This window comes from Drosophila erecta, unplaced genomic scaffold (assembly GCF_003286155.1).
Source record: "Drosophila erecta strain 14021-0224.00,06,07 unplaced genomic scaffold, DereRS2 tig00000000-arrow-pilon, whole genome shotgun sequence".
NCBI lineage: Eukaryota > Metazoa > Arthropoda > Insecta > Diptera > Drosophilidae > Drosophila > Drosophila erecta.
In genome coordinates, this window is record NW_020825194.1 from 2869017 (window position 1) to 2884401 (window position 15385).

Consider the following 15385-nt stretch of genomic DNA (forward strand, 5'->3'; position numbering starts at 1 on the left):
TGACCCCGATCCCCCCGATCAGCCCCGCTCCCACCCGATCTTGCCAACATTGATGGCCACTTAGTTGTCGGGACTTTCGCTGCACTTTCTTGTACTCATCGCCGCTGTCGACGGCGGATGGCAAAGTTCAAACAGCCGCCCGGCAACCGGCCATCAATTATTTTAACAGCTTCGTTTTTGCACCCAGAACGAAGGGCCCTATATATCAGGGATGTTCGCCCTTCCAAGGAGGAGCCCTGCTCCTCTGCTATCCCAAAGTGTTGAAATGAATTCTGATATGACACTGGAGGGCCATTTCTGGGCGAGAATTGCAGGAAAGGGAATGCATCTTGCCGCTTTAATGAATAAGTTCGATTTGATAATCTATGCAGATTCATTAGGCATCTTGTATGTCTCCTTGCTTGGGTATAAATTCTTCTTTATTTGTGCTCAAATTTTGTAGATAGCCGTGTTTATTTGCTGTATTCTTGTCAGGTGTAACTATAGAGTTTTTCTCAGTATATTATACCCCTTTTACTTACCCGCGGACTGTGGAGCAGGGGTATCCGGTTGGCAAACTGCGCGATTGTCGTTGAGGCCGTCTTCCACACGAGCGTGTCCACCAGCGAGTGCTCGTTGACCCCCGGACACGGAATGGTCACGTTCTTGCCCGCCTCGGCATTCACCTTTACGTAGTCCAGATTTGTGACGTCTGCAAAAAATAAACAAGGCATCAAGTGTTAGAGGTATGAAAAACTAAAAGGGTCAACGTTTTGGAGTTTTACACGGTCTGCAATCGAATTCATATGTAAAAGCTTTAAAGCTGTTGTAATACTCATTGCAGGCTTGATTTGAGTGGAAACAAGATAGAATGCTGTAGTCGAGCCCTCCGACTAACAGATACCCATTACTCAGTTAGTGACAGATATTGTGTAAAAAAATAAAAAAAAAAATTACAAAAAATTAAATTCCAAATTTGAATGCAGATGTTTAGAGAATTGCTCCAGAAACATTTAGAGGTATGCCACTTCAAAATCCGATTAAGATAAGTTGAGTTATGGACTTTAGAACTTCAGTTATGGGCCATTTTTGATATTCTTCAACATCATAACATCAAAAAATTACAAAAAAATGTCGAAAAAATATATTTTCAAATTTGAATGCAGATGTTTAGAGAATTGCTCCAGAAACATTTAGAGGTATGCCACTTCAAAATCCGATTAAGATAAGTTGAGTTATGGGCTTTAGAACTTCAGTCCTGGGACATTTTTGATATTCTACGACATCATAACATCAAAAAATTACAAAAAAATGTTGAAAAAATATATTTTCAAATTTGAATGCAGATGTTTAGAGAATTGCTCCAGAAACATTTAGAGGTATGCCACTTCAAAATTCGATTAAGATAAGTTGAGTTATGGACCTTAGAACTTCTGTCATGGGACATTTTTGATATTCTACGACATCATAACATCAAAAAATTACAAAAAAATGTCGATAAAATATATTTTCAAATTTGAATGCAGATTTTTAGAGAATTGCTCCAGAAACATTTAGAGGTATGCCACTTCAAAATCCGATTAAGATAAGTTGAGTTATGGACTTTAGAACTTCAGTCCTGGGACATTTTTGATATTCTACGACATATCATAACATCAAAAAATTACAAAAAAATGTTGAAAAAATATATTTTCAAATTTGAATGCAGATGTTTAGAGAATTGCTCCAGAAACATTTAGAGGTATGCCACTTCAAAATCCGATTAATATAAGTTGAGTTATGGACTTTAGAACTTCAGTCATGGGAGATTTTTGATATTCTACAACATCATCACATCAGAAAAATCACAAAAAAAATGTCAAAAAATTTAATTTTAAATTTGAATGCAGATTTTTAGAGAATTGCTCCAGAAACATTTAGAGGTATGCCACTTCAAAATCCGATTGCTCCAGAAACATTTAGAGGTATGCCACTTCAAAATCCGATTAAGATAAGTTGAGTTATGGGCTTTAGAACTTCAGTCCTGGGACATTTTTGATATTCTACGACATCATAACATCAAAAAATTACAAAAAAATGTCGAAAAAATATATTTTCAAATTTGAATGCAGATGTTTAGAGAATTGCTCCAGAAACATTTAGAGGTATGCCACTTCAAAATCCGATCAAGATAAGTTGAGTTATGGGCTTTAGAACTTCAGTTATGGGACATTTTTGATATTCTACGACATCATAACATCAAAAAATTACAAAAAAATGTCGAAAAAATATATTTTCAAATTTGAATGCAGATGTTTAGAGAATTGCTCCAGAAACATTTAGAGGTATGCCACTTCAAAATCCGATCAAGATAAGTTGAGTTATGGGCTTTAGAACTTCAGTTATGGGACATTTTTGATATTCTACGACATCATAACATCAAAAAATTACAAAAAAATGTTGAAAAATTATATTTTCAAATTTGAATGCAGATGTTTAGAGAATTGCTCCAGAAACATTTAGAGGTATGCCACTTCAAAATCCGATTAAGATAAGTTGAGTTATGGGCTTTAGAACTTCAGTCCTGGGACATTTTTGATATTCTACGACATCATAACATCAAAAAATTACAAAAAAATGTCGAAAAAATATATTTTCAAATTTGAATGCAGATGTTTAGAGAATTGCTCCAGAAACATTTAGAGGTATGCCACTTCAAAATCCGATCAAGATAAGTTGAGTTATGGGCTTTAGAACTTCAGTTATGGGACATTTTTGATATTCTACGACATCATAACATCAAAAAATTACAAAAGAATGTTGAAAAAATATATTTTCAAATTTGAATGCAGATGTTTAGAGAATTGTTCCAGAAACATTTAGAGGTATGCCACTTCAAAATCCGATTAAGATAAGTTGAGTTATGGACCTTAGAACTTCAGTCATGGGACATTTTTGATATTCCACGACATCATAACATCAAAAAATTACAAAAAAATGTTGAAAAAATATATTTTCAAATTTGAATGCAGATTTTTAGAGAATTGCTCCAGAAACATTTAGAGGTATGCCACTTGAAAATCCGATGAGGATAAGTTGAGTTATGGGCTTTAGAATTTCAGTCCTGGGACATTTTTGATATTCTACGACATCATAACATCAAAAAATTACAAAAAAATGTCGAAAAAATATATTTTCAAATTTGAATGCAGATTTTTAGAGAATTGCTCCAGAAACATTTAGAGGTATGCCACTTGAAAATCCGATGAGGATAAGTTGAGTTATGGGCTTTAGAATTTCAGTCCTGGGACATTTTTGATATTCTACGACATCATAACTTCAAAAAATTACAAAAAAATGTCGAAAAAATATATTTTCAAATTTGAATGCAGATGTTTAGAGAATTGCTCCAGAAACATTTAGAGGTATGCCACTTCAAAATCCGATCAAGATAAGTTAAGTTATGGGCTTTAGAACTTCAGTTATGGGACATTTTTGATATTCCACGACATCATAACATCAAAAAATTACAAAAAAATGTCGAAAAAATATATTTTCAAATTTGAATGCAGATGTTTAGAGAATTGCTCCAGAAACATTTAGAGGTATGCCACTTGAAAATCCGATGAGGATAAGTTGAGTTATGGGCTTTAGAATTTCAGTCCTGGGACATTTTTGATATTCTACGACATCATAACATCAAAAAATTACAAAAAAATGTCGAAAAAATATATTTTCAAATTTGAATGCAGATGTTTAGAGAATTGCTCCAGAAACATTTAGAGGTATGCCACTTCAAAATCCGATCAAGATAAGTTGAGTTATGGGCTTTAGAACTTCAGTTATGGGACATTTTTGATATTCTACGACATCATAACATCAAAAAATTACAAAAAAATGTTGAAAAAATATATTTTCAAATTTGAATGCAGATGTTTAGAGAATTGCTCCAGAAACATTTAGAGGTATGCCACTTCAAAATCCGATCAAGATAAATTGAGTTATGGGCTTTAGAACTTCAGTTATGGGACATTTTTGATATTCTACATCATAACATCAGAAAAATCACAAAAAATTACAAAAAAAATTAAATTCTAAATTTGTATGCAGTTTTTTAGAGAATTGCTCCAGAAATATGTAGAGGTATGCCACTTTAAACTCCGATTAGGGTAAGTTGAGTTATGGACTTTAGAACTTCAGTCTTGTGTCATTTTTGAATTTTTAAGTCTTAGGAAGCTTAATCTCAACATTCTAGCTTTTGTAGTTCTTGAGATCGAGGCGATCATACGGACAGACGGACATGGCCAGATCGACTCGGCTATTGATCCTGATCAAGAATATATACTGGTATATACTTTATATGGTCGGAAACGTTTCCTTCTGCCTGTTACATACTTTTCAACGTATCTAGTATACCCTTTTACTCTACAGTTTGGTTTATTAATACTTACACTTCAATTCAATTCCTAAACATGATTGAAATTACATATATTGGATTTAAATGCATGCTGATAAATATATGTATCTGATGTAATTGGGTAATAAAAATATATATGGCACGGAGACTGCACTTTTTCGCCATGTACGAGCTGCATGCAGCAAGATGAAGGAAAAGTGGTGAAAGCTTGCCAGAATTTGGGGCATTCCATTGAGAAAGTTGGGGCTGCGAGCGCCGGCTGCTCATAAAAGGGGAGCTCAAGTTATTTGGAAAGGAATATTTTGGCACACAAAAGCGAAAAGCAGCCGCAAAATGTTTGGGCAAAATATCTGCAAGGCATTTTAATTACATAACATTTTTACGGAGCAGTGCTCACAGTTTGTGCTCCATGCTCCCCCAAAGTACATATATTTGGATGTATGTACATATATCTAAAGTCCCCCATGCACTGTGTCTCAGTTGGCAGTGCTGAAAGCAATTTAATGCTCTAAACTATTTGTAGGTGGCCCAGCCAGTCCGGTCACCTGAGTACGAAGGCACCACTTCATGCATGCCGGAGCAGATCCTTTCGAGCAATATTTGTTTTGGAAATTGCCAAAAATTCCTGGCTCTCCTCGGACCGAGGCTAGCACCGCAGTTCCGGGCGGACTCAGGAGCTCCAATTAAAATTATAGAAACAACAAATCGACTGCCCGATGGGCAGTTGGCCAAGAAGCAACCAGCATAAGCGGCTTTGGCAGCCGAATCTGCACCGCATCTGCATCTCCAGTTGCATCTGCATAAATTGCCAAGCGTCCGAGTGTTGGTAATAAGCATTAGGCATGACATGGCCCCAGCTCCGACTCCAAAACCGAGCCCAAAAACTCCGATGCCACTTGCAATCAATTGAGAAATCATGCTGAAAACCAAAACGATTCGATTCGATACGATTCCACAGCCCAATACCAATACCAATACCCAATACCAATGGCAATGGCGATGCCAAAGCCAAAAACCCACCATTTAGCAATGGCATTGGCAGAGGCAGTTGCAACTCAACTGGTTGCCACAACGACTGTATTTCGAGTGGATTCGGGTAGGTGGCCGTAGGTTGGGGTCACCACTTGCTGCTCTGGCGCTCCATTCAGCAAATGGGTTTTCGGCTCCCGGTTTTTGTACCTCGGTTTTATTCATTTCTGGACCCTTTCTGCCTTTGGTCATTACGGGCATTGCGAAATGAGTGAGCTTTTGTTCACTAAGCCACGATCATCGGAGCATTTATAAATTATCGATTCATTGTCTTTTGAGTTCTCTCTCTCGAAATTAAATTTCAGTGTGGCAGTCTGTCGCAGAAATTTTGCATAATACGGAGGACGACATTCGCTGTTTGGTGAGTTTGGGTGTAATTTATGATTTTGGACTGCAGCAGTGAAGCCCGAGGACTTTGAATGGGTACAGAGAAAGAAAAGCCAAGGGTATACATTTAAACTAAATCGCTAAACCTTGAAAACACTTGAGAATCGGCACAATCATAATGACAATGAAATAGAGTCGTCAATCCTGTGTCCTCCTGTTTCTTTCAGTGTCCTTGTGGGTTTGGGGGCATTTTTGCATATTTCGCCCGGCGAATGCAGATGAGTTGGACGGTCAGAAACAGAGGGCGAATCGCTGTTTAATTTCCTGATGCAATGGCCCCGAGTTCAGGAAACAATTGCACACAATTTATGACGGGCGCTTTTTTGACGACTGTTCCAAAAGCGTTTTCGTACTAGAAGTTGGCAATTAAGCGGCAAACAGACCAACATTCAAACTTACAACCAGACAGTCACACAATCAGACAGACAGACAGACTGGCGCTGTAAATAAATTATAATTATTTTGTGCCATTGAGGCGAGCGCTCAAGGGATTCGCTTTGGACCACAGGAAAATTAGCCAACGACAAAATCGAAATAAGTAGTCCGACCAGAATGGTGACCACCCTTCGGTTTCCGGTTCGTTTTGGATTGGATTGAGCTAATAATCAAATTGAATGCAACCCCCGACGACGCCAAGGACGACTCGACCGGCAACAATTAATTTTATTTATGTTGATTCTAATCAACGGACGAGCAGACAGTGGGATTTCTGGTTCTGGGACTCACTGGCTGCCATGACGAAGGGTCCGTGCCTTTGAAATCCTAGCGGAAAACCCGACGGAGCGCATGAAAGATGAAAATATTGAATTCATGCCTCGCTGCTCGCAGCTTCAACGGGAATATTTTCAGCCCCTCCCACGGAATGATGCACTGCGATATAATTGATTTTAGGCAATTCAAAAGGGAGAGTTAGAAACATTCAAGAAGTTACTTGCAGGGTAGGGTGTTCTTAATTGCCAAACTGAGCGTACACTGTACAAAATGCGCCAATTATTCAAAAGAGACTATTTTTCATTATATTTTAGATAGTTTAAAGTTGAAACACTAATGTTTTCGCCCTGTACACGTCGATTACCAATATTACAGCACTTAGCCACTCCTGATTGTTTGTCCCGCAATCTCGTGAGCTCCTCTGACCCGTTGCCATGTCAATTGTCTGTGAAAACACTCCCGGATGGCTGAGCTCGTTTGAAGAACTGGAACTGAACTCCAGCTGGAGTGTGTCTTCCATAATATTCGCTTTTGTTGCTGGCTGCTCGAGAACTACTCTACTACTCGTGTTTGAGGGATCATTTATTTGCATAGAGCTGCATCGATTTGGGGAGCATTTAATGCCTGGGACTTGTGAATGGAAAGCCATTTGGCAGCTGGGCGGGGCAGTAAACCCTTTTGGCAACAACCTAACCGTATTTGGCTTTCAATTTCCGCACATTCCGGGTGTCATCTGTGCACATCTCGTGCGTTTTGTGAATGGACTGTGGAAGCGGTTCCGTGCGTGCCACCAACAAGTTGCAGTCTTTCAATGGCCTGCATCTGCACTTTGAAGTGCATCTATTTGGAAAACATTGCGATGCATTTTTGCCAGCGCCAGGGGGGAAATGCCACTCGAGCCGCAGACTTGGCAGCTTCAAAGGGAGCATTGAATAAGGATGCCGCAGTTAATCTCCCCCGAATGTTCCGCACTCACCAACCCCCGGTGCGGAGTGCTGCATCAACTTCAGGCGGCATTAAAGCCCGGATTGGATGAGTAATTATCCAATTAAAATTGAAGTTTTGGTCGCTCGAGTGGTGGACAACACTTGGCTGGGCTGGCAGCTCAACGGCCTGGCCCAGTCGAGTCTCATAACTTGAGGCACGTGGCCAGGCGCGTCAGTCAGTCAACTGGTTGAAAAAGGATGTGCCACGCATGGGGGCACTGAAAAAAAGAAAGGGGACGGTGTGCGAGGAAATTTACTGGAATTTTTTAAAAGGGAATAAATAGTAAAAACATGTATGGTGTCCTTATAAGATAAATATCTCATTCAAAACAAATGCCTATACAAAACATTCAATTGCACTAGTCGCAGTTTGTCGTCACTCCATTTAAATCCTGCATAAATTAAATGCGAACAAGCAATAGTGACTCTTTTCTGGCAGTGTGAGTGCGTATCTGTGTTTGGCCCTGTCTGCTGTTTGTATAGACATTTTGCTGTCATCCTGCGATGGCCACCAACTGCCACAGAAGCCGAGCAATAAAGGCGTGTGCAGACATCGATGGAAAGGACATGCGAGCAGCATCGTGCTCATGACAACCCACCCACGCATACACTCTCACTCACACACACAGGCACACACACACACAGACACATTCATCGCAGGCAGCCAGACAATATCCCTTTTTTATGCCTGAACGCAGCAAATAATGAAATTATGACAACCGTCGGGGGCGGAAAACTCTGGAATATAAGATGGGCACTTCTTGGGATGACGAAAACGAGATAAAAGCTGACAAGTGGCGAATGTGAAATATGATTGAGCAGGGCCACGCCCACCCGCAACCGGCCCACCCACGAACACTTAACTTTAACTAGGCAACTTGAAGTGTTTCAGCCTTGGGTAAACATATGTACATGCGATCCGGGCGGCGGAGAAAGAAGCCCTTCAAGGCACCCAGGATCAGTCAATAATGCTGACATCGAATTGAAGCCAAGCTGATGGCAACTGTCAGGCAAATGTGTTTCAATTTCGTTAAACTTTGGGCCAAAAGATGGGCGCGGGTTAAGGGTTACGTGTGCGGGGTTCTCGGCCACTTCTCCACTATGTGGGTGGTTCAAGGATGCGGACTGTGGACTGTGGGTTGCCGGTTGCGGGGCAACCGACAGTCGGCGGCCAGCGGTAATCCCTTCCGTTTCATTACACAAATGCGGCTTAAGGGAAAATATATTATAAATACCAACAACAATATGAAAGCCCCATAAAATACGAGGCATATTAAAATGCAAATAAACCAACGGAAGCATCCCACACATGCACGGCGGAAAATTAAAAAAAATTAATCAAAAGTGAGGAGTTTAAATACCTGGTATTTTAAAGGTCAACCTAAATTTAAATACACATTAGTTGTATAAAGGGGTATATTTGTTTTCAGACAACAATCCCCAATGAGTGCTATTATACCAAATAAAATGCATAGAATTTTTCTCAGTGCACCTTCATATTGATGCTTTAAAGAGTGCGCCGCAGACCAGGTGTGTGCGGAAAGCTCACTTGCAGGCCCCTTTGTTAAATTGATATAATTAACCGAGCCCCGGCGAACTGAAACCGGATTGAATGCCTGAAAATTGATCGTAAAGAACACACTGCATGTATCCAGCTCGCCTCATTATGGCCGCATACTTTTCGCGCCCAGTATGTGTTCCAGCCATATTCCTTATTTTCCGCAGCCGAAAGCCGGCAATTTGGCGCACAAGAGCGTTTCCCTTTCGGGGCAAACAGCGCCCAGCTTCGTCCGCTTTTCAAAGTTTTCCCCACTGCCCGGCCCGAAAATTCAAATGGAAAATTCTGCACATTTCGTGCTGTAAATTGGAATTGCCAGCGGTTAAGCCGAGGGCCGTGAGCCTCGCCAGGTGAAAAGTGAAAGGCTCAAATGCTGTTGCCACTTTTGCACGGCGAATTTCGAGCATTTGAGCGCTTTTTTGCTAGCTTAGAAGAGCTCTCCATACGTCCCTGTATTTCTGTGTGTGTGTGTGTTTGTGTGTGAGGGGTGTCCTGCGAGGCTGTGAGTGTGTGCGTCTCGGTGTCCTGGCCTGAAGCTTAGTGTAATTAAAGCTAAATAGCCTGCATAATGAGAAAGTAATTAGCAATGTGGATGCTGCCCGTTATTTCCTCTTACGCCCCGCTTTTAAACGTGATCTATATGAGTTTGTAAATAGAATAAAAGCGATAAAAATATGTGTACTTCCTGCATAAATTATACTTGTTTGCGCACAAAAATTTTGCTTATTTTGAATACGGTAGTGGAGTAGTAAAAACCTAAATTAAACCTGAATTAAAATTGTAAAAAAGCACCGAAATCTCTTGTTTGCCTAAAAGTATTAAGTTTATTGTTTTGTTGACCAGAAGCTTTGCGCTTGATTTTTCATCCGATATTCAATGTAATCTATTTGCATTAAAAAGTCAAAAAAAAAAAGCAAAAATCCCTGCATAATTAATTTTAGGAAATGTGCCATGATCCCTGTTTTTTATTGTGATTACTCGTTAGATTTTCTATCATTTCTATAAGCCACGCTTCAATTGTTTAGCGATTTTTCATTAAACTATTTTATCTACGAATAATGTATTTATGCTATTTTTTTAATGGCCGGCAATTAAAAATACGTGATTTACGCGAAGTTCATGGTAATTAATTTAAATCGCCAGTTATTTTCTTTATGGATCGTCCGTTGTTTTACGTGCTTCCGGCGGTAAGCTTTCATTGTTTCCTCAACTCGATATAATTTAAAGATTAAAGCGTAATGCTTTTCCATCGAGAAAGGTTCTATCTGGAAAATTATTCTTCGCCGCGCTATTTGCAATGCAAAATGAAGAGGATTTTAATTTGAAACCGCGGTGAGGAGAGAAAGCAGAAATCGAAAAGAAATTACAATGCTGTGTTTGCATGTCTGAAATGTCACCTGGCACACGCACACTGGAACACCTCTCTCTCTCTCACACACACACACATGTAGCAACACACATGCATATGAACACCTCACCTGGGTAAACTAAATAAAACCCGCCGACATCACCGAAAACAAAAAGCGACACGGAGAAAAAGAGCGGAAACAGAGAACAGGACCCACTCAACCCACCCAGGAACCAAACTCAAATAGCAGAGTAAGTTCTTTTCTCATTAAGCTCTGTGTTTACACATAGACACCCGCCCACTCACACACACATGCATGGGGGCACGCCCCCTCACACATACACACACCACTACACATCCTACTGTGTTGTATACATATTTGCTGAATTTTCACACCAACTGTGAACGAGCCTAATGAGTCCAAAATCCGATGCCCGCAACTTTCCCAGTGCCACGCCCCCTGCCCGGGATACGATAGCCCTGACCCGCCCACTTTCCCCCCGCCCTTCCAGCCATCAATTCACTAGAGAGGCCCTGGTGTAATTTGTTGAAAAGCCGCGTGGTAAAAAGAAAGCATGTTCACACTGGACTGTTGGGTACAACCATACAACAATACAAACACCAATACAACACACAGCAAGCAACAACAGCGGCAGGATGTACAACAACAAATACGAAAATAACAACAAATACCACCACAACATCCGAAAATAGGGAGCAAGTTTTAATTAATCATGACGAGCTAAACAAAAGTCGTGTTTTGTTACACGGAAAATATAGGATTAGTGCGTTCGAAAAATGTTATTTGTTAATTCCAATGGAACCCCCAAAAACTATTTATTCGTTTTCAGATTGTGCAAATTCTGCAATATGTATTTTAAGCTTTGTAGCATAATTAGCTTCGAATTGTTCTCTGTGTAGATGAAGGGCAAAAGCTTGACTGGCAGTGAACAAAAATGTCAGTGGCAAACGTCTAGATAAATATGTCAGCAACAAAGCTGGCAGCCAATCCAGCTGCCCCCATTTCAGGAGGAAAATCCACCACCCACCGCCACCCACCACCCACTTGGTGAGTGGCTGACAAATATTTGCCTGAGCGATAATCAAATTTACATTGTGCTCAAGTAGAAAGCGAAGAAGTGGGAGGCGGTAGTGGGCCACTTAGAGGTGGCATTTCGAGTGGGTGGCGCTCGGTGGTGGGATGTAGTAGTGGGTGGTAATTGCGACTCAAATGACACCGAAGGCCATTGGCATCCTTCGCCAGAGGAGCAACAGCTGGAGCAAACTGCGGGCTGCAGCTGCCGGAGGAACTGGAACAGCAACACCAACAGCAGCGGCAACAGAAACAGGATCTGTGAACAGGTACAAGCGCATTAAGCCAAAGGCAGGCCGCCCGCCGGAAAATACAAGGAAAATTACTTAACTCCCGGTCGTCATTAAAGAGCTTGGCCCGCCGCCGGCTGGGAACGCTGCGAACCCCAAGAACAAGGACCTTCGCTCCACATGCTGCAAGTGTGGCTGCCGCCGCAGGACATTAAAATTGTTTCCGCGCTTCGGCTCGCCTGTCACTGATGTCACTGCGTTTGCGGATGTCCCCAAAGTTTATGCTAATGGATGCCCGCATGCATCTGGGTTTGCATTTTGAAATGCGGGCTAGCCAGCGAGGCATGGCGACTCAAAAGGGCATTTCTACGTTCGTTCACATGATTTAAATAAGTTTTTATAGGGGTGAAGATGTGTCTGCTACCTATTTCTTACTAAATCTTTAACTTCATTAAAATACTGTGACAGCCCACGTTCACTAAGGAGCTTTAAGCAGACTCACATACTCCGTTCCAGCCAATTGCCACGCCCCTTTCCAGCCCGCCCACTGACATTGGGCGAAGTGAACAACAAATTACACGACTCTGGGCCATTCATTCTTGGCGAAATATTTGCGGCAAGGCGAATGCCGCGAACCCGTCCTGTCTAATAAATTAAAGCGGCTAACTGGCAGCTCCTTTTGGCCCCACTATATCTTGTCGATTGGCCCGATTCCGAATCCGATTCCTCTGCCCTAACCGATTCTCCATCCCGCTGAGCCACCAGAGGAGCCAAAGCAGCCAAAGCAGCCAACACACCCAACAAATTTCGCTTAAATTAAACACAAACGACAAGTTGAACTGTAAACAAATGCGACAATTTATCTTACTTTCATTTAATTGTCAGCGGCAAAATGCTTGCCGAGCAAAACCAAAGAAAACAGGCAAAGTGGAGCAGTCATGATTATATAACACAACAATACACCCAAGATATATATATATCTTTTTTTTTTTTTTAAATCAGGTTTTATTTGGGTTGATTGAGGATATACAAATATATACACGTTTGCGGGTGGTTGGGGAGGGAGGAGGAGGAGGGGTTCGGGTTGTTTGGAATAAAGGGAACAGGGTAGATCCTGGAGTCCCTGCGGTACTACCGCTAGGCTATGCTTCGCAGGGCCAGGGTGCGCTCTAAGTTAATCCGGTGGGCGTATTCTGGCTCTTTCCCTCTCAGCTGCACGCAACCGCTTCATCGAGTCCGCAGCGAACTTGCTGAACTGGTCCCAGAAACACTGGTCCGAGATCATGCGCTCCCCTAGGGTCGACGGCTCCATTATGTTCCCCATTAAGCCTTCCCGGTCGCGGTCGAATCTCCGGCAATCAAAAATGATGTGCTCGGCAGTTTCCTCGACGCCGCATTCTGGGCAGTTGCGGTCATCATCGTGGCCGAACCTGGTTAGATAGCTTCTAAAACACCCATGACCGCTTAGGATCTGGGTCAGCCAGAAGTTAACCTCGCCATGGCGTCTTAGGGTCCATCTGGTCACGTCCGGGATAATCCTGTGGGTCCAACGCCCCTTCGTCGACTGCTGCCACCGACTCTGCCACCTTTCCAAGCTATGAGCTCTGGCGTTGGCTTTTATGGCTCGCCTCTGAGCAGTGCTGCACTCTTCTCCGATCTGCTTAATCGCGTCGAAGATCTCCTTTGCCTCTACCGCCAACAAGTCTATTGGGATGGTCCCAGCTATGACCTGGGCTGCGTCATCCGATATTGTCCGGAAACCGGAGCACACTCTCAGGGCACACAGTCTGTGCGTCGCTTCCAGGCCCCTGATGTAAGACTGCCTGTTGGTAGCTTCGGCCCATATGGGGGCTGCGTATAGTGCTGTCGCCCTACAGACAGACTGTAGCAGAAGCCTGCGTCCCTGCCTAGGGCCCCTGCAGTTGAGCATTATTCGTGCTAGGGCCCTAGCGACGCTCGCCGCCTTCCGATTTGTCTCCGCCAGGTGTTCTTTAAACGACAACCTGGTGTCTAGCATAATTCCAAGGTACCGGATTGCCCTTACCGACGTGATGGTGGCGCCACCGACTTGGATGGTGGCTGTCTCGACCTGCTTGCGGCTGGATATCAGCACGGCCTCCGTTTTGTGGTCTGCGATATCTAGCCCGACCGATGTGAGCCACTCCACTATGGTGCAGATAGATGCGTTACCAAGGCCCTCGGCTTCCCGAACTGTTTTTGCCACAATTACTATGGCAATGTCGTCGGCGAAGCCGATCACCTTGGTTCTTCCTGGTAGTGGTAATCTCAGCACCCCGTCGTACATCGCATTCCACAGCAGTGGCCCAAGTACTGAGCCTTGTGGGACTCCGCAGGTTACCCTGTGCTCCAGTGTGCCCCCTTCTGTGTCGTAGACTAGTACTCGGTCGCTGAAGTATGACTTAAGAATGCCCACTAATGCATCCGGTACGCCTAGGTTCCGTAGGGCTCCTATGGTGACGTCCCATCTTGCCGAATTGAACGCATTACGGATGTCTAGTGTCACCACTAGACAGTACTCCTTGGTGCCTCCTTGCCACCTGGTCCCTTGCACTGCCTTCGAGGCGATCTCCTTCACTGTAGCGATCGCGTCCACGGTAGATCTCGCCTTCCTGAAGCCAAACTGCATTGGCGAAAGGTCCCCTGCAGCGGAGATGGCTACCTGCAGTCTACTGCTCAGGCATCGCTCGAAAGCTTTGCCCAAGTGGTCAATCAGGCATATCGGCCTGTATGACGATGGACTCTCGGGAGGCTTGTTTGGTTTTGGAAGGAGTACCAGCTTCTGTCTCTTCCAGCGCTTTGGGAAAAGGCCTTCCGTGAGGCACTGGTTGAAAACCTTTGCGAAGGCTTCCGGGTGCTCGTTCATTCCTAGCTTGATGGCGATGTCCGGGATTCCATCTGGCCCTGGTGCTTTTCCCGATGGCAAATCCCTGGCTACCTTGCGTATTTCGTCCGCTGTGAATATCAGTGCCGATGCGTCCGCAGGAGCCGCGTCTGCAGCTTGCGGAGCCAAGGGCACTGCTGGGAACAGGTGTTCCACGATCGCCGTCATGTGGGCGGCGTCTCCGGCTTTCAGAGGTTTCGCTTGACTTAGCTTTTTTATTACTATTTTATACGCTGATCCCCATGGGTCCTGCTCGGCTGAATCGCATAGATCCAGGAAGCATCTCCTTTTTGACTGCTTGATGAGTCTCTTCAGGATCCGACGGTTTACCGCGTATTCTTGCCTCCGGAACTCATAGTTGGGGAGGCCCTGCTCCCTTTGCTGGCGCCGTCTTGCCCGTAGGCAATTTCTGCGTGCCTCTGCGATCTCCTCTGTCCACCAATAGACTGGCTCCCGATGACGGTGATGGCTCCTCGACACCTTCATACTGGCTCTGCATGCCGTCTCAACTGCTCGAGTGAGACACTCCACGCTGTCCACTGCGTTCCCGCCGATGTCAGGATTCCCAAGTTCCCTTAGGAACGTGTCCCGCTGGAGCGTCCTTGGGTTGAATTGCCTCTGCGTTGGTGGGGCTGCGGTGCATCTTCTGCTGGTAAGGTCACAGATTATCGCTTTGTGGTCGCTGGCCGTGTATATGTCGCTGAGGGACCACTGTGCGCGCTGGAATAGCGAGCTACTGCAAAAGGTAAGGTCCACTACCGACCCG

General features: G+C 43.5%; 1 protein-coding gene across 2 annotated transcripts in view; it reads right to left on the bottom strand.

Moving 5' to 3' along the window:
* Nucleotides 1-15385, bottom strand: part of LOC6554771 (tyrosine-protein phosphatase 99A) — a 124446-nt gene that overhangs the window by 76643 nt on the left and 32418 nt on the right. For both annotated transcript variants that reach the window (XM_026976185.1, XM_001981321.3), the window contains exon 3: nucleotides 522-691. In XM_026976185.1, the coding sequence (XP_026831986.1) occupies nucleotides 522-691 (170 nt within the window). The remainder of the gene's footprint in view (nucleotides 1-521; nucleotides 692-15385) is intronic.